The sequence below is a fragment of the Panthera onca genome, chromosome B1, assembly GCF_046562875.1.
Source record: "Panthera onca isolate mPanOnc1 chromosome B1, mPanOnc1 haplotype 2, whole genome shotgun sequence".
In the NCBI taxonomy this organism is placed as follows: domain Eukaryota; kingdom Metazoa; phylum Chordata; class Mammalia; order Carnivora; family Felidae; genus Panthera; species Panthera onca.
In genome coordinates, this window is record NC_138342.1 from 72,983,958 (window position 1) to 73,011,034 (window position 27,077).

The 27,077-nt window shown below is 38.0% G+C and overlaps 1 protein-coding gene across 3 annotated transcripts in view; it reads left to right on the forward strand.

Annotated features, from left to right (window-relative positions):
* Window positions 1-27,077, forward strand: part of HERC3 (HECT and RLD domain containing E3 ubiquitin protein ligase 3) — a 114,043-nt gene that overhangs the window by 28,086 nt on the left and 58,880 nt on the right. For all 3 annotated transcript variants that reach the window (XM_060654647.3, XM_060654645.3, XM_060654646.3), the window contains one exon: window positions 24,660-24,819. In XM_060654647.3, the coding sequence (XP_060510630.1) occupies window positions 24,660-24,819 (160 nt within the window). The remainder of the gene's footprint in view (window positions 1-24,659; window positions 24,820-27,077) is intronic.

Genomic DNA, 27,077 nt, shown 5'->3' on the forward strand with positions numbered 1-27,077 from the left:
CTTGAATAAATGAATGATTATATCATGAAAGAAACAGAGTTACTAATTAAGGACTATAGAATCCCATTTTGTAGAAATAAAATCAAGCCAAATAAGTCAGAGAAAGGCAAGTGCCATATTGTTTTACATATATGTGGAGCCAAAAAAAAAAAAAAAAAAGGAAAGGAAACTCAAGCTTATAAGTACAGAGAACAGATTGGTGGTTGCCAGAGACAGGGGGTGGGGTGGGGAAGGGTGGGTGAAATGGAAGAAGGTGGTCGAAAGGTGTAAACTTCCACTTATAAAATAAGTAAGTCCTAAGGATGTGGGGACTGTCAAGAACAGTACTGGATTGTATATTTGAAAATTGCTGGGAGAGTAAATCTTAAAAGCTCTGATTACAAGAAGAAATTTTGTAGTTAGGTGTGGTGATGGATGTTAACTAGACTTATTGTTGTGATCATTTTGCAGTATATATAAGTATCGAATTCTTATGTTGTACTTAATATAATGTTGTATGTCAATTTTATCTTAATTAAAAAAAAAAAAGTTAATTGCAGCTCCGTGAAAAAAAAAGTCAAGCCCAAACTTTATTGAAAAAATTATGTACCTTTGATTTTTCCGTCCTGTGACTGTTATGTGGAATTTATTTCTAGACAGGCTTACTGAACATTAGCTGTCAGACATTTGCTTGTTGGCCTGTAATGATCTGCATGCTTGTAGGTGTGAAGCTCCAAGAAAGAAAGGTCACCCCTAGAAGTACTGCCTGCACTCCTACAGCAGAGTGGCCTGATTTGCTTTTGAGGACGTTTTTATGAAATCCGTTGGAAATATAGTTGACTCTTGAACAACACAGTGGTTAGGGGTGCTAACCCCTATGCTGTCAAAAATCCATGTATAACTTCTGCCTTCCCCAAAACTTAGATACTAATAGCCTACTGTTGACTGGAAGCCTTGCTGATAACATAAATAGTCAATTAACACATGTTTTGTATGTTATATGTATTATATACTGTGTTCTTAGAATAATCTAGAGAAAAGAAAATGATGAGAGAGGGGCGCCTAGGTGGCTCAGTTAAGCAGCCGACTTCAGCTCAGGTCATGATCTCAGGGTTTGTGGGTTCAAGCCCTGTGTTGGGCTCTGTGCGGACAGCTCAGAGCCTGGAGTCTGCTTTGGATTCTGTGTCTTCCTCTCTCTGCCCCTCCCCTGCTTGCACTCTGTATCTCTCTCTCTTTCTCTCTGTCTCTCTCTCTCAAAAATGAACATTAAAAAAATTAAAAATAAAAACAAAATGTTGAAAGAGAAAATACATTTACAGTACCATACTGTGTATGTGTATATATGTGTGTGTGTGTGTATATATGTGTGTGTATATGTGTGTGTGTGTGTGTGTGTGTATATATATATATATATATATATATATATAAATCCATGTGTAAGTGGACCCATGCAGTTCAAACCTGTGTATTCAAGGGTCAGCTGTACATTGTTGGTGCTGGGGACCCAAATATATTGAGTATTGACATCCTACAATGTCTTAGTTCCCTTACCCAAACCTGTGTATTCAAGGGTCAGCTGTACATTGTTGGTGCTGGGGACCCAAATATATTGAGTATTGATATCCTACAATGTCTTAGTTCCCTTACCCAAATATGTATTGAGTTTTTTGTATCTTAAAACTATAAGTATTCCAGAGGTACCTGGGTGGCTCAGTCGGTTGAGCATCCGACTTCGGCTCAGGTCATGATTTCATGTTTCATGAGTTCCAGCCCCGCTTCGGGCTCTGTGCTGACAACTTGGAGCCTGGAGTTGGCTTTGAATTCTGTGTCTCTCTCTCTTTCTCTGCCCCTTCCCTGCTCGCACTCTGTGGTAGATAATTGTACTTGGATTGCTAGGACAGAGTGCTGCTGACTCAGGATTGTACTTGTCCTCCACTCTGAGACATCATTTTTTTTAATGTTTATTTATTTTTGAGAGAGTGGCAGAGGGGGCACGAGAGAGAGGGAGACACAAAATCTGAAGCAGGCTCCAGTCTCTGAGCTGTCAGCACAGAGCCTGATGCAGGGCTCGAACCCACAAACCTGAGATCATGACCTGAGCTGAAGTTGGATGCTTAACTGACTGAGCCACCCAGGCACCCTGAGACATCTTTGTTTTTAACGATAGCTTTATTGGGATATAATTCACATACCATACAATTACCCACTTGAGGTGTACAGTTCAGTGGTTTTTAGTATATTCAGAGTTGTGCAGTTACCACCACTATCAATTTTAGAACATTTTCATCACCCCCAAAAAGACCTCATTCCATTAGCAGTCATTCACTTGTTTCCCCATTCCCCAACCACTGGCCTTAGGCAACTGCTAATCTACTTTCTGTCTTCATAGATTTGCCTATTCTGAACATTTTATGTAAGTGAAATACAATATGTGGTCTTCTCTGACTGGCTGATTTTAATTTAGCATAATGTTTTTAAGATTTACAGCATATATCAGTACTTTACTCCTTTTTGTTGCCAGATAATATTCCACTGTATGGATAATACCACATTTTGTTTACACTTGCATCACTTGATGGACATTTGGTTTCCCACTTTTAGGATATTATGAATAATGCTGCTGTGGACATTTGTGTACAAGTTTTTGTGTGCATATGTGTTTTCATTTCTCTTAGGTATGTATATGTAGGAGTGGAATTGTTGGGTCATAGGTAACCAGGTTTAACTTTTTAAGGAACTGCCAACTATTTTCCAAAGTGGATGTACCATTTTACATTTTTGCTAGCAGAGTATGAGGATCTGAGAGATTTTTAAAAATCATATCTGTCCATAAGAGTGCCTACCTTATAGGGTTATTGTGAAGATTAAATGAAAGAAAAAGGATAAAGCACTTAAAACAGTTCCTAGTACATAGGAAGCAGTGAATAATGCTAGAAATTGTAGTATTATTGATACAGTGGGTGCTCCATGAGTATAGCAGGTTCAGAATCAATGCAGTGTTTTGTGTAGCAAAGTGCATGTAACATAAAATTCAGCATCCTAACCATTTTTAAGTGTACATTTCAGTGGTATTAAGTACATTTATAATGTTGTGCTACCATTACCATCATCTGTCTCTGAAACTTTTCTCATCTTGTAAAACTAAAACAATAATGCCCCATTTCCCTGCTCCTTTAGGTGGCCATTCTGCTGTCTTTATGATTTTGACTCCTGTAAACTACTTCATATGAGTGGAATCATAACAGTGTTTGTCTTTTTCTGATTGTCTTATTTCATTTAGCATAATGACCTCAGGTTTTATCCATGTTGTAGCATATGTCAGAAATGCCTTTTTAAAGCTGAATAATATTCTGTACTATGATATACTACATTTTGTTATCTATTCATCTGTCAGTAGACATTTAGGTTGCTTTCATGTTTTATAGCTATTGTGAATTACACTTCTAAGAATGTGGGTGTACAGATATCTTATCAAGACCCTGTTTTCCCCAGGAGTGAAATTGCTGTATCATTTGATAATTTTTAATTTTTTGAGGAACCATCATACTGTTTTCCACAGGGGCCAAACCATTTTACATTCTCATCAGTAGTGCACAGGATTCCAGTTTCTCCCCATCCTCACCGACACTTGTTTTTTTCTGTTTTTCTGCTAGTAGCCTCTTTTTCTGATAGTGTGAGGTGGCATTTCATTGTAATTTTGATTTGCATTTCTCTAATGATTAGTGATGTTGAGAATCTTTTTATATGCTCATGGGCCATTTAAAAATCTTTGGAGAAATGTATGTTCAAGTCCTTTCCCCTTTTTGAATTGGGTTGTTTATTTTTTTGTTATTGAGTTTTAGGAGTTTTCTATATATTCTGGATATTATTCTCTTATAAGATAACAGGTTGCAAATATTTTCTCCCATTCTGTGAGTTGCCTATTAACTCTTTTTCAAAGTGCCTTTTGATGCATAATTCTTAAAAATTCTCATGAACTCCAGTTTGTCTTTTTTTTTCTTCTTTTTTTGCCTGTGCCTTTGGTGTCATATCCAAGAAATCAAATGTCAAATCCAATGTCATGAAGCTTTTCAATGCAATATTTCTTAACATTAGAAGCACTTGGACAACTAAAAAGAAAACCCAAAAACATGTGTGGTCTTTGAAGCTGAATTTGTAATTCCAGTGTTTAGGATGGACCCAGGTGTTCATGTTTAGAAAAAGACTCCCGGGTGCCTGCGTGCCTCAATCGGTTGAGTCACCAACTTCGGCTTAGGTCATGATCTCACGGTTTGGGAGTTTGAGCCCTGCATTGGCTTGGAGCCTGGAACCTGCTTTGGATTCTGTCTCCCTCTCTCTCTGCCCCCCTTACTCGTGCTCTGTCTCTCTCTCTCAAAAATAAACAAACATTAAAAAAATTAAAAAGACTCCCTTCTGCGTGTTGACTCCTAGGAAGGTGTCTCTTGGCTCTCTCAGGCAAATTTGATTACTCATCCTCTGTCCTCATAATATGCTGTATGCAATTTTGTCATTGGATTTACCTCACTATAAAAGAATCTTTAGGTCTATCTCCTGTTACAGATTTTGGGTCATGATTGATGGATGAGTGGATAGATGGGTGGATGAATGAATAACCAGCTTCACTTAGGTCACATCTTGGATGTTTCCTCTTCTAAGAAGCCTTTCCTAATTCTCTCTCTCCCATGCACAGGCTGGATTAGAAGCCTGTCACATGGGCTGCCTTTAGCAACCTATTCATACCCCTTTCATTATGGTGTGCTTAGCATCAGTACATAGGTCTTGTTTGCCTCCTCAGTTGTCAGCGCAGAGCCCGACACAGGGCTTGATCTCACGAACTTTGAGATCATGACTTGAGCCCAAATCAAGAGTCAAATGCTTAACCAACTGAGCCACCCCTGGGATTCACCAATTCTAAGTGTACAATTTAATGAGTTTTAACAGTCCTAGAGAATCAGGTAGCCATCACAGTCGTGATAGAGAACATTTCTTTCACCCCAGACCTCTCTTGTGCCTCATTGTAGTCAGTTCCATCTCCCCCATCAACTGTTTTTTCCCTACATCTGCTTTTTGTTATAATAGTTTTGACTTTTCTAATATATAAATGTATAATCTTTTGTGTCTGGCTGTTTAGAATAATGCTTTTTTTAAAGTTTTTTTTTTTTTAAGTTAGGTTTTCATTTTGGGGGTGGTATTTTATTTTTTGTTTCCTTTTTTAAAGTTTGTTTATTTTGAGAGAGAGAAAGCATGAGCCGGGGAGAGGCAGAGAGAGAGGAAGAGAGAGAGAATCCCAAGTAGGCTCTGCACTGTCAGTGTAGAGCCGGACACGGGGCTTGAACTCATGAACTGCAAGATCATGACCTGAGCTGATATCAAGAGTCAGCTGCTTAACCAACTGAGCCACTCAGGTGCCCCTAGAATAATGCTTTGGAGATTCATCTATTAAATTAAAAGAATAAAACAGCATTTTTGGTTTTTTTGATGGATAAAATATTTGAACATAACTTTGCCACAAATAAGATATATGAATGGCTCGGGGCGCCTGGGTGGCGCAGTCGGTTAAGCGTCCGACTTCAGCCAGGTCACGATCTCGCGGTCCGTGAGTTCGAGCCCCGCGTCAGGCTCTGGGCTGATGGCTCGGAGCCTGGAGCCTGTTTCCGATTCTGTGTCTCCCTCTCTCTCTGCCCCTCCCCCGTTCATGCTCTGTCTCTCTCTGTCCCAAAAATAAATAAAAAACGGGAAAAAATTAAAAAAAAAAAAAAAAAAGATATATGAATGGCTAAAAATAAGCACATGAAAAGCTGCTCAACATCATTAGTCAATAGTGAAATACTAATTTTTCTTGGGTAAATTCCTAGGAACTGGTTCATATGGTAGCTTTATAAGAAACTGCTAGATTTCCACGGTGACAGTACCAGTTTAAAATTCCACCAGCAGTTCATACAAGTTCTAGTTGTTCCCTATCCTATCACTTGGTATTGTCCATCTTTTTAATTGTAGCCATTCAAATTGGTGTGCAGTAGAATCTCATTGTGGTTTTTAATATACATTTCACTAATGACTAATGATGTTGAGCAGCTTTTCATGTGCTTATTTTTAGCCATTCATATATCTTATTTTTGGCAAAGTTATGTTCAAATATTTTGTCCATTAAAAAAATCAAAATGCTGTCTTATTCTTTTTCTTTTTTTAAGATTTTATTTTTATTTTTATTTTTTTTTAATTTTTTTTTTTTTTCAACGTTTTGTATTTATTTTTGGGACAGAGAGAGACAGAGCATGAACGGGGGAGGGGCAGAGAGAGAGGGAGACACAGAATCGGAAACAGGCTCCAGGCTCCGAGCCATCAGCCCAGAGCCTGACGCGGGGCTCGAACTCACGGACCGCGAGATCGTGACCTGGCTGAAGTCGGACGCTTAACCGACTGCGCCACCCAGGCGCCCCCAAAAGTTTTTATTTTGATGAAATTCAATTATTACTTTTTACTTTTAGGATTCATGTTTTTTGTGTTTTAAGTATTTTACATGAGATCATGACTGACCTGAGCCAAAGTCGGACGCTCAGCTGACTAAGCCACCCAGGTGCCCCTGTTTCTGAATACTTCATATATTTGCTGTTATTACACTTGGTATTTTAAAAGAATTTAATACTTAATTTCTTTAGTAGTATATAGAAATACAGTTAAGTTTTTGTATGTTGATCTTGAATCACCTTGCTAAAGTCTCTTAATAGTTCTAGTAGCATTTTTGTGGACTTCTTACAAATTTCTGCATAAATGATAATGTTGTCTACAATGTCAGAACATTTATTTGTTCCTTCCTGTGCCTTTTATTTCATCTTCTTTCTTTATTTCACTGAATGAACTGTAGAACAATGATGAATAGAAATGATAAAAGTAGATATCCTTGCCTTGTTCATGATCTTAGAGGGAAAGCATTCATTTTTCACTATTAAATGTGATGTTAACAGTGGGTTTTTCTTGGATTCCTTTTATCAACTTGTGGAAGATGCTTGATACTTATTAATTTTTTTAAGCTATGAGTATTGAATTTTGTTAAGCTATTCTCAGTCTACTGAAGTGATTGTATGTATATTCATTTTTAGTATATTGAGTGGTGAATTTCATGAATTGTACTTGTTTATTAAGTTGAACTTGCATTCTTGGGATAAATCTCACTTGGTGATTTTTACATATTGCTTCTTTTGATTTCTAAAAATTTGGTAAGGTTTGTGCATCTGTGTTCATGAGGATTATTGATTTTCTTTTCTTTCAGTGTCTTTGGTTTTGTTCTGTGGGGAATGCCAGCCTTATACCATGAGTTGGGAGGTGTACCCCCTTCTGTTTTCTGGAAGTTTGTCTATATTATATATAGACTCATTATAGGTTATTATTTCTTCCTTAAATGGTTGGTAGAATCTCCAGTGAAGCCATTTGAGCCTAGAGATTTCTTTGGAGGACATTTTTAGTTACAATTTAATTTTTTTTAAAGATATGAGAATAGTCAGATTACCTATTTTGTCTGATGTGAGTTTTCATTGGTTGTCTTTGAAGGAGTTTGTCCACTTCACCTAAGTGGTCATGTTTTGGTGCATAAAATTTTTTATAATGTCCCCTTGTTATCCTTTTCATGTCTGTACGTTCTGGGTTTTTTTTTGTTTTTTTTTTTTTGATGGAGATAATTTGTGTCTTCTCTCTTTGTTTCCTGATTAGACTGGGTAGAGGTTAATTAATTTTATTAATATTTTTAAAGAAAAAGTTTTTGGTTTCAGTGATTTTTCTTCTGCTGGTGCTGCTGTTCTTGCTCCTGCTGCTGTTTCTTCTCCTCCACCACCTCCTCCTCCTCCTCCTTCTTCTTTTCTATTTTATTGGTTTGTGCTATTACCATTTCCTTTCTTTTATTTACTTACTTTGTGCTTAATTTACTATTTTTTTCCATTTTCTTAATGTGGAAATTTAAATCACTGACTTGCCACTTTTCTTCTTTTCTAATGAGAATTTCATGCTAAAAAGTTTCCTTTTAAGCTTCACTTTATTTAGCAGTATTCCACAAATTCTCAATAGACATGTTCTTATTTAGTTCAAAGTACTTTGTAATGATTTCCCTTATGATTTCTGCTTTGACCTATGGATTGTTTAGAGGTGTGTAGTTTAATATCCAAATACATAGGGATTTTACTGATATTTTTCATTTAATGATTTCTAGTTTAATACTCTATGGTCACAGTACATATTTTGTATGATTTCAGGCCTCTTAAAATTATTTAGATTTGTATAATAGCCCAGAATACAGTCTATTTTGGTGAATGCTCTGTGTGCAATTGGAAAGAATGTGTATTTTGCTGTTGATGGGTAGCTAGTGTTTTATAAATATCAATTAGGTGAAGTTGATGATGTTGTTCAGTATACTATATACTTACTGATTTTGTGTCTGCTTGTTCTATCCATTAGTGAGAGTATAGTGTTTATTTTTATTTATTTATTTATTTTTTTTTTTTTTATAAATTTTTTTATTTATTTTTGGGACAGAGAGAGACAGAGCATGAACGGGGGAGGGACAGAGAAAGAGGGAGACACAGAATCGGAAACAGGCTCCAGGCTCTGAGCCATCAGCCCAGAGCCCGACGCGGGGCTCGAACTCACGGACCGTGAGATCGTGACCTGGCTGAAGTCGGACGCTCAACCGACTGCGCCACCCAGGCGCCCCGAGAGTATAGTGTTTAAATTGTTGACTATCGTTGATTTGTTTATTTCTTCTTTTGGCTCTCTAAGTTTTGCTATGTGTATTTTGAAACTCTAGGTATGCACACATTTAAGACTAAGGTTTATTTAAATTATTTAAGATTATTAGGTCTTCTTGATAAAGTGTTTCTTTTAATGTCATGAAATGTCATCCTTTATCCCTGATAATATTCACTGCTTTGAAGTCTACTTTGCCTGATATGAATATGGCAACTTCACCTTTCTTTTGATTAGTGTTAAAAGGATATATCTTTTACTTTTCATTTTTCTTTGTCTTTATATTTGAAGTGGGTATTTTGAAGGCAGTATGCAGTTGGGTCTTGCCCATCAATACATTCTATCTCTGTTTGATTGGAGTTTTTTCACATGCATATGTTTTTAAGAGAAAATGGACAGAGGACTGCAATCTAAAGATAAAGTAGATGGATCTCAATAAGAAATGTTTTGCCTGCTGTGATAAAATTAATATTTTTTAAAATTTACTTATTTTGAGAGAGAGTGAGCAAGGGAGGGGGAGAGAGAGGGAGAGAGAGAGAGAGAGAGAGAGAATATCTCAGGCAGGCTCCACACTATCAGTACAGAGCCTCACATGGGACTCAAACTCATGAACAGTGAGCCAAAACCAAGAGTTGGACACTTAGCCGACTGAGCCATCCTGGCATCCCTGCTGTGATAAAAGATTATTAGGTCTTCTTGATGAATTGTTCCTTTTAATGTCATGTCTTTTGATTGGAGCATTTAGACCATTTATATTTGAAGTAATTTTTGATAGGTAATTGTTTTCTGATTGTTTTTGTAGTTCTTTGTTCCTTCTCTTGTTCTTTTCACGTGATTGATGACTTTGTGTAGTGTTGCGCTTGTCTTTCTCTTTATTTTTTGTGCACATATTATAGGTTTTGGGCTTGCGGTTACCATGTGTTTTATATATAACATTCTGAGTATATATCGGTCTATATTAAATTGATGGTCACTTAAGTTCAAATACATTCTAAAATAACTACTTTTTTGCTCCCCTCTCCCTCTATCTTTTATGTATATGTTGTCATATTTTACGTCTTTTATTCATACTTTTCTCATTTCTAATTATGATCTTTTATTTTTCATGTAAAGAAGTTCTTTAACATTTCTTGTAAATGTTTAGTGGTGATTAATTCCTTTGACTTTTGTCTGGGAAACTCTTTATCTCTCCTTCAATTCTGAATGATAACCTTGCCAGATAGAGTGTTCTTGCTGGTAGATTTTCTTCTTTGAATATATCATGCCACTCCCTTCTGGCCTGGAGGGTTTCTGCTGAAAAATCAGTTGATAGCTTTTTGGGGTTTCTATATATATATAAGTTTGTATATGACTTAGTGCTTCTCTTTTGCTGCTTCTAAATTTTTCTCTTTATCTTTAACCCTTGACATTTAAAAAAAAAATTTTTTTTAACGTTTATTTATTTTTGAGACAGAGAGAGACAGAGCATGAACGGGGTAGGGTCAGAGAGAGGGAGACACAGGATCTGAAACAGGCTCCAGGCTCTGAGCTGTCAGCAGAGAGCCCGATGCGGGGCTCGCACTCATGGACCGCGAGATCATGACCTGAGCCGAAGTCGGACGCTTAACCGACTGAGCCACCCAGGTGCCCCTAACCCTTGGCATTTTAATTATTATGTGTCATGGATTAATTTTTTGAACTTTCTGTGCTTCCTAAGCCTGATGTCTGTTTCCGAGGTTAGGAAAGTTTTCAGCTGTTGTTTCTTCAAATAAACTTTCTGCCCCATTCTCTATCTTTTCTCCTCCTGGGACCCTTATAATGTGAAGTTTTGTTCCCTTGGTGTTGTCCAAGATATGCTTTAATCTATCCTCATTTATTTATTTATTTTTAAGTAACAGTTTTATTGCATATGAATATAGAGAGCCCAAAAGATGTGTTAGTGGTGTTCGTTTTTTTTTTTTTTTTTTTTTTTACCTAGATAGAATCAGAGGAGTTGCTACAATGAATAGTTTATTAGAACATCAACTGCATTAAGTGTCCACTTTTTTTTTTTTTTTAAGTAAATTCTACACCCAACATAGGGCTCAAACTCACAACCCTGCACTCAAGAGTGGCATGCAATACTGACTGAGCCAGCCAGGCACTCCCCTCATCCCCATTTTTAAAAAATTCTGTTTTTTCTTTTGCTGTTGAGCTTCGGTGCTTTCTACTACTCTTCTTCTAGGTTGCTGCTCCATTCTTCTGCATCTGCTAATCTGCGGTGGATTCCCCTTAGTGTATTTTTCATTTAGTTATTGTATTCTTCAGCTCTGATTGTTCTTTTTTATATTTTTGTATCTCTTTGTTGAAGTTCTCAGTGAGTTTATCCACTCTGCTCCAGTGCAGTAAGCATTTTTATGACCTTAAATGATTTTGTTCTTTTTCTGAGGTTTTGTTTTGTTCTTTCATTTGGATCATATTCCTCTGTCTTCTCATTTTACTTGACTTTCTGTGTTTGTGTCAATGGGTTAGGCAGAACAGCTACTTCTCCTGAACTTGAAGCATGGTTTTGTGCGTCATCATCCCTGTGTAGACTGTGTGTGCCTAGTGGCTTTGCCTGCCTAGCTGGAATTGTGGCCATGGGCTTGCGGTCTCAGGGCACTCGGTACTGTGGCTGCCCTGGTGGGATGGTAAGAGCTGAATTGGGTGTGGTTTGGTGTTGTCCTGGGGGCGGTTCCCCCCCCCCCCCCCCGCAGGCCTGCTAAAGCTGAAGTGGGTGTAAGCTGTGGGGGTGGTCATGGGGTATTCAGTATAGGGGGTGCTCTGGTATGATGACTGGTTGGTCAGCCAAGGTTGATGTGGGCCAGGATGTCCCAGGGCACTCTGCACAGGGGACATCTGTGGTTTGGCTGGAGATGAGGTGGGGTATTGGCTCTGGGTTCGTGGGGCATTCCATTTAGGGGGTGCCCTAGTGGGGCAGCTGGAACTGAGGCAGGCATGGACTGGGGTTCTGGGGTGCTCTATCAGGGGGATGTGCTGCCAGAGCTGAAGTCAGTGTGAGCCAGGATGTCAGAGCACTCTGCATTGGGGGGGAGCCTTAGCCAAGCTATCTGAAGTCGAAGTCATACAGGCCTGGAGTGTTCTAGGGTGCTGTGTACTTGTGTCACCTTGTTGTAATGGCTGTAATGAGCACTGACCAGGGATGTCGTGGTGTGTGTGTGCTGGGTTTCTCCTTAGTGGGAGGGCTGGGACTTGTGTGGGTTAGGGGTCTGGGGCTCGCTGAAGCAGTAGGCTGCTTAGGGTGCCTGGACCTTGTTGTGATCCATGCTTTCAAGGTGGAAGGGGAACGTAAACCATGGTGCTCTTTAGGACCTCAGACCTGGAGAGGGTTTCAGCAGCTCCTCTGCTGTTTGGCAGGGTTTTAGGGCTACTTCTTATATATTCTTTTTGCTCTTTTTAACCATGGCTTTTTTTTTCTGGGCCTCAGGGCATCCAGGAATGTTGTGGGCTAGGGACCCTGTGCTCACTGAGGTGGCAGGCCAGCTATGGCATCTTGTGGCTATGGCCATGAGACCCTGCTCTCATTTGCACTGTCAAAGTGCAGGAGGAATGCTAACCATGTCACTAGCCCCTTCGACCTGAAGAGAGTTCCAGCAACTTCCCTGCTAGTTGATAAAGTTTTAGAGCTGTATTTCTTATGTACTTTTATGTATCAGGTTTCTCTTTTAAACTGAGGCTTTTTTTCCTGTGCCCCATGGCAGACATATCTGCTCACGGTCCCTCAGTACTGTCCCTCCCCACTGCAGTTCACAGTGTTGGGGTGGGGGTTTGGTTAGTTACTGTGTCTCCTGTCTTTCTTGCCATTCTCTATGTGGTTTTTTGATATGCTAAAGCTGTTTAGTCAGCCCTCAGTTCTTCAGGAGGAATTACTGTATAAATAGGTGTAGATTTAATATGTTCCATGGAGGAAGTGAGTTCAGGGTCTTCCTACCTTGTCATCTTGGACCAGAACCATGCTTGTCTGTTAAAACATGGCATCAAATTATGCCATGATTGGCAATTCTGAGTTCCTAAAAAATAACTGAGTCATTGCAGCTGATCTTATTCTGACTACTGCAGTGCTAGTGACTCAAAAACACAGTCCTCTCCCCTTCCATTGCCTGTGACAGGCCTCCATATGTCCTACCTGCCTTAGTGTGTCTGGTTTATTGCATCTGAAAGCATATATGGTAACTTGAAATTTATGGCTCTAAGAAGACAATATTATCAGAAACATTCTTCATAGTGTTTTTTAGGTTTTTTTGGTTTGTTTTTTTGGGGGGTGGGGTGGGGACATTTGTATATAAACTTTAAGGCCCAAGATAAAGTCACCTGTCTCTGAACTGAGAAATACTACTCTGAAGTCTGTCATAATTGGTCTTTTTCTCTCATTCTTTAGTTGAAACTATTTGGTTCAATGATTGCTTAAACTTGGTCATAGGATTGGCATACATAGGATTAAGCAAGTAAACATTTGATATTCCTGGATAATTTAAATGAAGTATCAGCTGCTCAGAGATGCTGCATGTCTCCAGGAATCCAGCTCTACACCATATAGGAAGGTTAATATGACTTTAGTTGGAGCATTTGTGAGAGAGCTGTGTCTTTGCTTTTTCTTTTAATTTAGCTAGGTTGAACAAAGATAGTTTGTGGACTTCGTCTGATTAAAAAAAAAAAAAAATCCATACATGTCGGGGAAGAAAAATGTTATTTTAAGATTCTGGCTCTGGGTTTCCAGTTTCAGGTACGATGGGGCAAGCACATTCTTTTCTCTCTCTCTTGCTGAATGTGACTATAAAACCTGGACAGAATGCATGAAGTAGCTCTTTTTGGGTGCTGAAAAGCAAATGATGGCAGGTGGATTGGGAAAGACCAGAATTCAAGGTACCACTGAACTACCATTGAGTTCACCACTTTCCCCCTCTGGTCTTCCTGCCATTTGGTCCCAGAGGCACATACAGCTGTGGAAGTACAGTATATTGACTGGAGAGTTACAAAGGAGCTCCAAGAAACCTGAAAGTATTGGGGAGATTTAAGGGAAGGAGGAGCTTGAGAAAGCAGCTAGATATAGTTATCTAAACTCCTGGGCTCACCCCTGAGCTGTGTATATGTGGATCTTATCCTACTTCACATATAAACGACTCTGAGAACTGAACTAACACATACATCACCACCCATGTTCCAGGCTGGCCACCATGTGCTATGTGCAGGGCACAAATCTGAATAGCAGTGCAGAAGCTTTGAAAACTAAAACACAATTGTCAGCATTCTCCAGAAGATTTAAATAAGTCACAGAGTCTTAAAATACTCAAAATGTTTATGGTACAATTCAGAATTACTCAGCATATGTAAACCCAGGAAAATCTCAACTAGTATGGTAAGGGACAATCAGTTGATGGCAAAACTAGAATAACATAGGTATTGGGATTATCTGACAAAGATTTTAAAGCAACTGTCACACAAATATTCCAATAGTCAGGCTCAAACTCTAGTGAAATAAATGGAAAAATGAAATTCTCTGCAAAGAAATAGATTATATAAAGAGGAACCAATAAGGTAGCCAAAATGGAAAACTCATTGGATGGCCTCAGTAGCAGAATGGAGAGGACAGAAGAAAGAATCAGTGAAGTTGAAGATAGGCCAATAGAAATTCCCCCATCTGAATAACAGAGATAGAACAGAGTGAAGGTAAAAATGAAACAGGATTTTGGCGACCTGTGGGACAAGGACAGAAAGTCTAATATTCATGTCATGGGAGTCTTGTCAGGAGAGGAGAAAGAATGTGGTACTGAAAAGGATAATGGCTGATAAACTTCTAAATTGGCAATAGATGTAAACAGATTCAAGAAGTGCAGTAAACCCAAGTAAGATAAACTGAAAGAAATCCACACCAAGATCATAATCAAACTTCTGAAAAAACACTTGAAAGCAACCAGAGGAAAAACACATATTACCTGTAGGACAAGATTGAATCAAATCATAGTGAATTTCACCCCAGAAGCTGTGGAGGCCATAAGCGGCACAGCATTTTTAAAGTGCTGCAAGAATAGAAGTCTATCCAGAATTCTCTGTCCAGCAAAAAAATACCCTTTACAAATGAATGTGAAACAAAGGCATTTTCAGATAAAGGAAAAGTCAGAAAACCCATAGCCAGCACACCTGTCCTAGACAATTGCTAAAGAACGTTATTTGGACAGAAAGGAAATGATAACAGAAGGAATACTGGATATCAGGAATGAAGAAAGAGCAACAGAAATAGTAGGTATATGGGTAAATATTATAGACTGTTCTCTTCTTGAGTTCTTTAAAATATATTTGATTTACAGCAAAAATTCTAACATTGTGGTAGAGTTTTCAAAGTGTACAGATGTAATACTTAAGACACAGGGGGAGGAGGATAAAGGGACCCATATAATGATAAATTTTCTGCATTCTACTTGAAATGGTATTGATTCTAAGTAGACACTGAAAAAAATAATTATTTATATTGTAATCCCTAGAGCAATCACTTAGGTAACTATACAAAGAGATATAGTAAAAAGCACAATGAATTAAGATGGAATGTTAGCAAATACGTAAATAATGCAGAAGAAGGTAGGAATGAGGAAAAAGAGCCATGAAAAACAGAGGGAACACACTGAAAACAAATAACAGAAAGGTAGGTCAAAAATCCAAACATATCACTAATTTTATTAAATATAAATAGTCTAAAAACAATCAAAATACAGATCTTATATTAGATTTTTAAAAATAACCCTACCACATGCTATGTATAAGAAATTGACTTCAGGGACACCTGGGTGACTCGGTCAGTTAAGCATCTGATTTAGGCTCAGGTCATGATCTAACAGTTCATGAGTTTGAGTCCCACATTGGGTGATCTCGTGACTTGCTTCGAGTGAGCCCTACTTCTCTTTCTCTGCCCGTTGCTCACTTGCGTGCACTCTTTCTCTCTATCAAAAAAAAAAAACAACCCAAAAACAACAAAAAACAAAACAAAAGAAAAAGGAATTGACTTCAAAAATAATAATCTAGGAAGTTTAAGTATTTACTTCTGGCATTTACTTCAGAAAATGAAAATTTATTCTTACATAGTTACCTGTACACAAATGCTTATTGCAACTCTATAATTGCTGCAAACTAGGAACAGTGGTTTGTGGTACATCCATAATCAGTGGAGTACTGGTCACTGTGGGATACATGCAACAACCTGGATCAGTCTCCCAGTCATTGTATAGAGTGAGAGAATCCAGACTTGAAAGGTTAGATACTATAGAATTCCATTTATGTGATGCTATAGAAAAATCTAAAACTATAATGCTAGAAAAGGGATCAGTGGTTGTCCGGAGTTAGGGATGAGAGTGTGTGACTAAGAGACAGCACAAAGGACTTTTTTGGAGTGATGTTCCATATCTTGATTGTGACATGTGCTTAAATTCATAGACTTGTACATAATAAAAGGCCAGTCTTACTGTACAGTAAATAAAAAATTTGTTTTTGGAAAGCTGAAGCTGGTTTGAATGCCTTGGCTCAGGAACAAGATAGAATTTCTCTTGTGGAAATAACTCTTTCCTGTTATTGTTGTGTTATAGAGTTGAGTCTAAGCATAGCCCAGACCACCTCCCGCCAAATGTTTAGATGAATAATTAAGAAAGTAGTTGGAAAAGGCTTAGGACAAGACAGATACAGAAGGAAATACTGGAGAGAGAGAGAGAGAGAGAGAGAGAGAGAGAGAGAGAGCGAGCCTAGTTGTGTTGTGGGAAGACAGGGGACCCCCGGAGGAGAATCAGGCACTAGGAAATTCTCTTTTTGGGATCTGCAGGAGAATTTGGACTATTTTCTGTTTTGAGTGGTTTGTTGAGATAATCTTATTTCCATCATCCCAGATCTTTAGTTCAAGTCGGCTGCACCCCTCAGACTGGGTTGAGAGTACTGAGGGAACACTGCCAGGGGAGAGCAAGAGTGTAGCAGCAGGAGATGGGGCGTGCACTAGGGTGTGTTCAGTGGGAAGCAGGAATCAGGGTTGCGTGAATGTAAGGATTTAGAATCCATAGGATGGCAGTGCAGAGCATAGGATTTCTCACAGCATGGCCTTGTCTTTTCTACTATTAAAGAAAAGTACAATCTTCGAATAGGTGATTGGGAGAAATTCAGAAAGGATACATTTAAGTAATGAGAGTTTAATCCTTTTTATCATACCAACTGCTGACATTTAATTTATTATAGTTTTATTAGTTAAAAATTTAGTACCAAATGTTGATTACTAATTTTGTATATTCTGTATACTTTCCATCCAACTGCAGACTATTAAATGTATTTCTCATCTGAACAGACAATGAAGAAAAAGAGTCATTTTTTTTGTTATCCATACCTAGATTAATCACTTTATTGTTACTTTTACCGACTTAAAATCTTTCTAGTCCTTTTCCATGAAAGAATATAACACAGCCTAGTGGGTATAATCGCTCTGAAGTTAGAAGGACATGGGATCCAGTTCTAGCTCCTCCATTCATTAATTGTGACTCTTGGCCACGTTACATGTTTTCTGAGCTGAGGCTTATTATAACCCTGCTTCACAGGGTTGCTGCAGGATTAAGTAAGTATTGACATCATCCATGTACCCTCTAGGTTCATACCATCCTTCTCTATTACCACCCTTTGATGGTTTAATGCCCAATTCACTATTAGCTTGAGAATACATTAAAAATTGTGGTAGGCTCAAAAACCAGGTAGAAATAATCCTGATGTTATAAGTCCAGTTGAACTGCTGACTTGCTCTAAGCGTATTCCACATTTGTCACTGTTCTGCCCTATTCCTTTGGCTCATTCAGTGTTGAGAGCATTGCTAAAGACTGTTAAAGACTTTAAAGGGTTGCTATGAGAGGATCAGAGAGAAAATATACTTTTATCATCAAAAAATGCCAAATATTTCTCAGTATGTTTAATTATTTTAATGCGTGGGTTGAGGTTCTGTCATGATCTGCAAAATATAGCATATAGTCCTGACAGAATGAACCAGAGAGATTGCATGTGAAAATGTGCGCTGCAGCCTGACTGTTCCCAACTGGGGCAAGGGAGTGTTCAGGGAGAGGTGTGAATGAAGCATTCATTCCCACATTGGCCCGACCTAAGGAGTGTATTCTAGAAGAGGGATTATAATTTCACTCTAACAGATCTCCAGTCTGAATCAGATAAGCTGGGTTTTCTGGTCAGAAGAAATAAAATAAGTTGGATGTGGTACAGTCGGTGGTTTGATTCTTCATAGATTTTTGCATTACCAGACATTGCCTTTGGGGCTGCAGGTTTTATTGTTGTGGCAATGGTGGTTTGATGTCTGTTTTGATGGCTAATATGTGATGGTACAGGAATTGGTTTGTCTTGGACTTGACCAGATTGGGAGTAAATGGTACTTGGAATCTAGACATGCCCTTTCGAGGCTGTTCAGCTGTGGTAAATAAGATCAAGAGGGATGTTATTGGCAGATTTTGAGGCAAGAAAATAGGTGGCAGATCAGGTAGAGAGTATCCTGTCAGACAGTGGAGAAACTTATTACTGTTAATATTAGGCTAATGCTAATATCCAGACAAGAAAAGCTAATGGTTGGCATAGGAAGTCAGGTATTAGGGGCCAGGCCTCAGTCATGGCTGATGTGTCAGGCCAGGCATCCAGGCCCAGGAGAACATAAAAACTGCCCAACTCCTGGAACTGTGGTGCAAGGTGGATATTTGGTCAGACGAGTAGAGTCTGAACCACCTGAGGTACTTTGATTAGGAGTTTCTTACCTTATTCCGAAATAAAGACAGGACTGTTCCTAGTGTGTGAGGCAAGGCTGAGTTGGAACATAGGTTCTAATGGTGAGTCGAAGTTAAAGAAGTTGGGCAATGGGAACTACAGGAGTTAAAGTATCTTTCAGGAGATTTCCTTGACGTGAGCATATTTTTAGTTGCTTATTTTTTTTAAAAAGCTTTTGTTTTCAAGTAAAATATTTACACTAACTATGTTTAGCTCAAATAGCAGCTCCCTGCCTCCCCTGTCTTCACTAGCAGAGACCATTCCTGTCAACTCTTTTATTTAGCTCTTTCTTTTAATATTTACCTTTATATTTCTAAATAACATGCTTATAATGCTATTTTTTCTCTACATATACTGTAGAGACACTGGGGAAGATTAGCATTCTTTTATATTCTCCACCCACTCTCTTCTCTTCCTCACCCCTAGACACTTACCCTTTCCCAAATAGTTGAGTTTTTAAATCAATTGACACGAGATTTTTAATTATGTAAATTACATGTATTTGGTTATTGTGGTTGTGTATAACATGATTACTTTTATTTCCTATAAAACATTTTATGTGTTTCATGAAGTTAATGATTTCTTTTTATTTTTTTTCTTTTGCATAGTAACCTCTTTATTTTCTGAAATAACTGTAAAACCGTAACAATATAAAATTCATCAGATTGTATTTCATTTTTCACCTTAGAGGCATTCCTTCAACTTTACTTCATAGGCCTGCTACAGAGTGTTTTGGAAATGTTTTTCCCCTCTTCTTGTGTAAGATTTTTGTTTCCTGGGTCCTGTATTTTCCTTTGTTTTGGAGGCATGATCTTATGGTAACTTTCTGAGAAAGGCAGCATCTGACATAAAATATTTTGAGAGCCTTACATGCCTGAAAATTATTCTCCCCGCCCCCCCCCCCCCCCCCCCCACACACACACATTTGATTCATGGTTGGTTAGATACAGAATTCTCAGTTGGAAGTCATTTTCCTTGAGAATTGTGAAGGCATTGCTCCATTGTCTTCTAGTTTTCAGTATTGCTTCTGAGAAGTCTGATGCTGTTCTGATCCTTGTTCTATTGTATTTAAACTGTTTTCTTCTCTAGAAACTTTAGAGTCTGTTTTGGTGTTCTAAAATTTCAAGATGAAATGCTCTGAAGTAGGTCTATCATCAGTCATTATTCTGAGTCCTTCATAGGTCCTTTCAATGTGAAACTTAAGTCCTTCAGTTATGAGAACTTTTCTTGTGTTTCTTCTTTGAAATATTTTACCTTGTGTTTTTCTCATACTCTTTTTGGAGTTCTTATTTTTCTGTTATTGGACCTCTTGGAATAATCCCCTCATTTCTTTCTTTTTTCCTGCCTCTGTTTTGCTCTTTGCCTTTTTGTTCTGTTTTTTAGAAAATTTCTTTAATTCCAGTTTGCCATCCTGCTTTTGAAGGCTTTTTCCTTAAGATTTTACTTTATTTTAATTTTTGTTTATTTTTTTAGAGAGAGACAGAACACAAGTTGGGGAGAGGGGCAGAGAGAGAAAGAGAATCTCAGGCAGGCTCCACACTGATGGTAGGGCTCGGTCCCATGACCCTGGGATCATAACCTGAACCAAAATCAAGAGTCAGAGACACTCAACCAACTGAGTCACCCAGGCGCCCCTCTTAAGATTTTATTTTTAAGAAAGAATGCTGAATTTTGTCAAATGTTTTCTGCATCGACTGACAGGATCATATGGTTCTTTTCTTTTATTGATGTGATGTATCACATTGATTTGTGAATGTTGAACCCGCCCTGCAGCCCAGGAATGAATCCCACTTGTTCGTGGTGAATAATTCTTTTTATATGCTGTTGAATTCGATTTGCTAGTCTCTTGTTGAGAATTTTTGCATCCATATTCATCAGGGATATTGGCCTGTAGTTCTCTTTTTTTGCTGGGTCTCTGTCTGGTTTAGAAATCAAAGTAATGCTGGCTTCATAGAATGAGTCTGGAAGTTTTCCTTCCCTTTTCTATTTTTTGGAACAGCTTGAGAAGGATAGGTATTATCTCTGCTTTAAATGTCTGGTAGAATTCCCCTGGGAAGCCATCTGGTCCTGGACTCTTATTTGTTGGGAGATTTTTGATAACGGATTCAATTTCTTCGCTGGTTATGGATCTGTTCAAGTTTTCTATTTCTTCCCATTTAAGTTTTAGAAGTGTGTGGGTGTTTAGGAATTTGTCCATTTCTTCCAGGTTGTCCAGTTTGTTGGCATATAATTTTTCATAGTATTCCCTGATAATTGCTTGTATTTCTCAGGGATTGGTGGTGATAATTCCATTTTCATTCATGATTTTATCTATTTGGGTCATCTCCCTTTTCTTTTTGAGAAGCATGGCTAGAGGTTTATCAATGTTGTTTATTTTTTCAAAAAACCAACTCTTGGTTTCATTGATCTGCTCTACTGTTTTTTTAGATTCTGTATTGTTTATTTCTGCTCTGATCTTTATTATTTCTCTTCTTCTGCTGGGTTTGGGGTGTCTTTGCTGTTCTGCTTCTATTTCCTTTAGGTGTGCTGTTAGATTTTGTATTTGGGATTTTTCTTGTTTCTGGAGATAGGCCTGGATTGCAATATATTTTCCTCTCAGGACTGCCTTCGCTGCATCCCAAAGCGTTTGGATTGTTGTATTTTCATTTTCGTTTGTTTCCATATATTTTTTAATTTCTTCTCTAATTGCCTGGTTGACCCATTCATTCTTTAGTAGGGTGTTCTTTAACCTCCATGCTTTTGGAGGTTTTCCAGACTTTTTCCTGTGGTTGATTTCAAGTTTCATAGCATTGAGTGTCTGTAAGTGTGCATGGTATGATCTCAATTTTTGTATACTTATGAAGGGCTGTTTTGTGACCCAGCATGTGATCTATGTTGGAGAACATTGCACGTGCACTCGAGAAGAAAGTATACTCCATTGCTTTGGGATGCAGAGTTCTAACTATATCTGTCAAGTCCATCTGATCCATGTATCATTCAGGGCCCTTGTTTCTTCATTGACCGTGTGACTAGATGATCTATCCATTTCTGTAAGTGGGGTGTTAAAGTCCCCTGCAATTACCACATTCTTATCAATAAGGTTGCTTATGTTTGTGAGTAATTGTTTTGTATATTTGGGGGCTCCCATATTCGGCGCATAGACATTTCCTGATGGATAGACCCTGCAATTATTATATAATGCCCTTCTTTATCTCTTGTTACAGCCTTTAAAGTCTAGTTTGTCTAAGTATGGCTACTCCAGCTTTCTTTTGACTTCCAGTAGCATGATAGATAGTTCTCCATCCCCTCACTTTCAATCTGAAGGTGTCCTCAGGTCTGAAGTGAGTCTCTTGTAGACAGCAAATAGATGGGTCTTGTTTTTTTATCCATTCTGATACCCTGTGTCTTTTGGTTGGAGTGTTTAGTCCATTTACATTCAGTGTTATTATTGAAAGATATGGGTTTAGAGTCATTGTGATGTCTGTAGGTTTCAAAGCTGTAATCATCAAGACAGCATGGTATTGGCACAAAAACAGACACATAGACCATTGGAATAGAGTAGAGGCTCCAGAATTGGACCCACAAAAGTATGGCCAACTAATCTTTGACAAAGCAGGAAAGAATATCCAGTGGAAAAAAGACAGTCTCTTTAACAAATGGTGCTGGGAGAACTGGACGGCAACATGCAGAAGAATGAAACTAGACCACTTTCTTACACCATTCACAAAAATAAACTCAAAATGGATGAAGGACCTGAATGTGAGACAGGAAGCTATCAAAACCCTAGAGGAGAAAGCAGGAAAAAACCTCTCTGACCTCAGTCACACCAATTTCTTACTTGACATATCTCCAAAGGCAAGGGAATTAAAAGCAAAAATGAACTACTGGGACCTCATGAAGATAAAAAGCTTCTGCACAGCAAAGGAAACCATCAACAAAACTAAAAGGCAACCGACAGAATGGGAAAAGATATTTGCAAATGACATATCAGACAAAGGGCTAGTATCCAAAATCTATAAAGAGCTCACCAAACTCCACACCCAAAAAACAAATAATCCAGTGAAGAAATGGGCAGAAAACATGAATAGACACTTCTCTAAAGAAGACATCCAGATGGCCAACAGGCACATGAAAAGATGCTCAATGTCGCTCCTCATCAGGGAAATACAAATCAAAACCACACTCAGATATCACCTCACACCAGAGTGGCCAAAATGAACAAATCAGGAGACTATAGATGCTGGAGGGGATGTGGAGAAACGGGAACCCTCTTGCACTGTTGGTGGGAATGCAAACTGGTGCAGCCACTCTGGAAAACAGTTTGGAGGTTCCTCAAAAAATTAAAAATAGACCTATCCTATGATCCAGCAATAGCACTGCCAGGAATTTACTCAAGGGATACAGGAGTGCTGATGCATAGGGGCACTTGTACCCCAATCTTTATAGCAGCACTCTCAACAATAGCCAAATTATGGAAAGAGCCTAAATGTCCATCAACTGATGAATGGATAAAGAAATTGTGGTTTATGTGGATCCTGAGAAACATAACAGAAACCCATGGGGGAGGGGAAGGAAAAAAAAAAAAAAAAAAAGTTAGAGTGGGAGAGAGCCAAAGCATAAGAGACTGTTAAAAACTGAGAACAAACTGAGGGTTGATGGGGGGTGGGAGGGAGGGCAGGGTGGGTGATGGGTATTGAGGAGGGCACCTTTTGGGATGAGCACTGGGTGTTGTATGGAAACCAATTTGACAGTAAATTTCATATATTAAAAAATAAAAAATTAAAAAAATAAAAAAAAAGTCACTGAAATTTGAAAACTCTTCCAATAAATCTGTTTTCAAAAAATAAAAAAAATAAAAAAAAAAAAAAAGAAATTGTGGTTTATATACACAATGGAATACTACTTGGCAATGAGAAAGAATGAAATCTGGCCATCGGTAGCAACATGGATCGAACGGGAGAGTGTTATGCTAAGTGAAATAAGTCATAGAGAGAAAGACAGATACCATATGTTTCCACTCTTATGTGGATCCTGAGAAACTTAACAGAAGACCATGGGGGAGGGGGAAGAAAAAAAAAGTTAGGGAGAGAGCCAAACCACAAGAGACTCTTAAAAACTGAGAATAAACTGAGGTTTGATGGAGTTTGGGGGGAGGGGAGGGTGGGTGATGGGCATTGAGGAGGGCACCTGTTGGGATGAGCACTGGGTGTTATACGGAAACCAGTTTGACAGTAAATTTCATATTAAAAAAAAAAGATTTTATTTTTAAGTAATCTCTACACTCAATGTGAGGCTTGAGCCCACAACCCCAAATGAGCCAGCCAGGTACCCCAACAGCTTTTTTCTTTAAATTTTTGCTGCTGTATTTTCATTTTCTAAGATGATTTTGTTTCTCAGATGTTTCAATGGTCTTTATCTTCTTTTATTTCTCTGACAACATAAATTTTTTTCTGCTCCAAGATTGATCTTTATTTTCACAGTTCATTTTCTTCTGTTTGTTTTGCTCTTTTCTTTCATGTTAGCATTTTCCTTACATGTGATAATCCTGGGCCAGCCTTTTATATTTAAAAGTAAGGTACTAAAACGTGAGTGGAGCTGTGGGTAAGGCTTGTTAACTAGCAGGAAGCTGGATATTTCACTGGGGACCCACAGATGTCAGTGTCTGTGGATCTTCTCTTTTGGGCCTGTTTTCTCAGGGAAATCCTCTTTTTTGTTACCTACGTATGTATGAGACTGTCCCCGAACTGTGGGGAGAAAGTGCTTCGTCCGTTAGGGAGGGAGGGCTCTAGGAGGGAGGGTCTTATTGTTCCCAGGCAGAATTTCACTCATTGTCACTGCTTTTAGTCATCTGTCTCATTCCCACTCACATTTGGGCCTCTCTGGTTCACTCTCTGCAAATAGTAAACCTTCGGACTTCTCGCTGGAGAGAAGTACCAGGCACAAGAGAAGACATCTGGGATATGTGTTGCTGATGCATGCATACGTGGTACCAGTGTAGCTGGGATCTGAATTGATTTCTTTAGAAACATATAAAATTTATAATCTCGATAAATATACCAATTTAGTAGTTCTTTCTGAAAAACAAAACTGCCTAGGAGGATCATTCTGAAGAAATTCTGAAGAAAATTCTGTGTGATTTCTAGGCTATACCTTTTCCTCCTTGGTTTGGTCTCTTTCAGAGCAAATTGGAGCTTTGGCAGATCAGCACATTGTCCATGTGGCATGTGGTGAGTCCCACAGTCTGGCCCTCAGTGACCGGGGCCAGCTGTTTTCGTGGGGTGCAGGGAGTGATGGTCAACTGGGACTCATGACTACTGAGGATTCGGTGGCAGTGCCCAGGTAAGAATGTCATGGACAGGAATCTGACTTTTCAGATATCAGTTTTATAAATTCTGTTTCTTGCTGTTGCTTTGTTAGACTCTTTGTTTTTGGTTCTACTTCATTTAATTGCTATTCTTTTTTGGTGCCACTGCTGTGCCTTATACTTTATAGCATGTATAACAAAAATTGTAATTATTTATAGAAATGTCTATCTCCAGTTAAAAAAATGTGAGTTGTTCAAGAATTGTACTTTATTTATTCTAGTAACCTAGTTGCTAGCATAGTATTTGAAACTCAATAAATGTTTGAATAAATCATCTTTTTACTTGCTGGACTTAGTAACCTTTAAAATTGTAAGCCTAAACCAATTACTCAGTTAAGGACTTTAAACTACAATCAAAAGGTTGACCCACTACTCTAAAAATAAGCTATTATGAGCATTATGAGCAGCTAAAATAGCATACAGAAGTTTTTTTTTAACACAAAAATATTAATCATTCATTTTGAGTCTCAAATATTTACTTAAATTCTGAATCTTAGATGGTTTAATTAAGTATCCATCAGATGCTTCACCACTAAGTAAATATTCAAAATAATGAAATTACTTCCAGGTGAACTTCTTAGGGGTGGAGTCTCAGTTTTTCAAGAGTTCTTGATGATTAAAGAGGCCACCAGTTTATTTCCTTCATTTAATTCCTGTGTTTTTTTTTTATATTACAAATATATATAGCTTCCCCCCTACAAGAGTACTTGTCATATTCTCTGTAACTGTTTTTTTTAATGACTATCTGTTGTACAAAGCTGGGAGCTCTTGATGGCATGAGACCTAGATTATTCATTTTAGTGTCACTGTTGTTAAGGGTGCCCAGCACATGTGCTGCTTATTGAAAATCTGTTTAATAAACAACCTCTCCTTCCCTGCCCAGTTATTGTCCCCTTAGAGAACCAAATACTCTTCTTCCTCTTCCTTTTTGCCCTTCTTCGATTTATATCTCTTTAATCAAAAGCTGTTTTAAGGAAAAGAGGAACATGAAGAGTGATTTGATTCACTTCCTGATTTAGAACAGCTAATATCTTGGATTTATTTTTTCCAAAAATTAGTTTAATTTGGAGGGGAGAGAGTGGCAATAAAAAAAAGGGTGCTATATATATTTTAATGAGACTGTGTGATAATTAGGGAAAAGATTTATAACATAAATGACAAAAATATTTCACTTGATTACCAAAGACTCAAAGGTTTTTAGTGGCATTTCATTTCTAAAAGTGAAGTAACTTGTGTTATAGGAATGATTTAATTTTTGTTAGTCATATCTAAATTATGGATGACTTCTGAGGCCTTGGTTTGTATATAATTTTATATTTTAACTTAGTTGAAATAAATTTGTTATTTCATATCCTAGCATTGTGGAAAGTAACATAGCTTTGAAGTCAAACAGCTTCAGATTCTATTCTAATACAGGTTTTATTATTTATTAGGTGGGTGACCTTGAACAAACTGTTTAACTTATCTAAACCTCGATTTCTTAACTTAAAAGTGGTATCATGTATTGTGTGCCTTTAAGAAGTTACTGGGAGAGTAGAATGAGATGCGTAGGTAAAACATACTATATGCTTGCATTCTTTATATATCCCTCCTCTCCACCTCAAGGCTATAATTTCTCTGTTGTTTATCTTTGTCCTTTTGATCTGCTTCCTTTCTATGTGATTATGAAGGTTGTGACAAGAATAATGGTTGACCCATGAAGGGAGAATCATAGGGAATTTGAGTGGAAACTGGCCAAGGAAAAAAGGACTCTTACTGCATAAAATTTCTGAAACATTTGTCCCTTAGGTAGTAATACATTTTCCAATTTTAAAAAGTAGTGGGGTTCTACATGCTATTGATACACAAAACAACTTGGATGAATGTCCAGGGAATTATTCTGAGAGGGAAAAAGAGCCAATCCCAAAAGTTTACCTACTGAATGCTTTCATTTGTATAACATTCTTGAAATGAAAGAATTTTGGAAATGGAAGATAGATTAGTGGTTGTCAAGGGCTAGGATAGGGGAGGGGAACAGTGGTTATAAAAGTATAACATGAAGAATCCTCATGATGTTTGAACCATTCAGTATCTTGATTGTGGTGGTGGATACATGAACCTATACAGGTAATAAAATTAATACACAGAATTGAGTACAAATAAAGCTAGGGAAATAGGAGTAAGATTTATAGATTTTATTAATATTAGTATCCTGGTTATGATTTTTATACTGTGGATTCACAAAATGTCACCA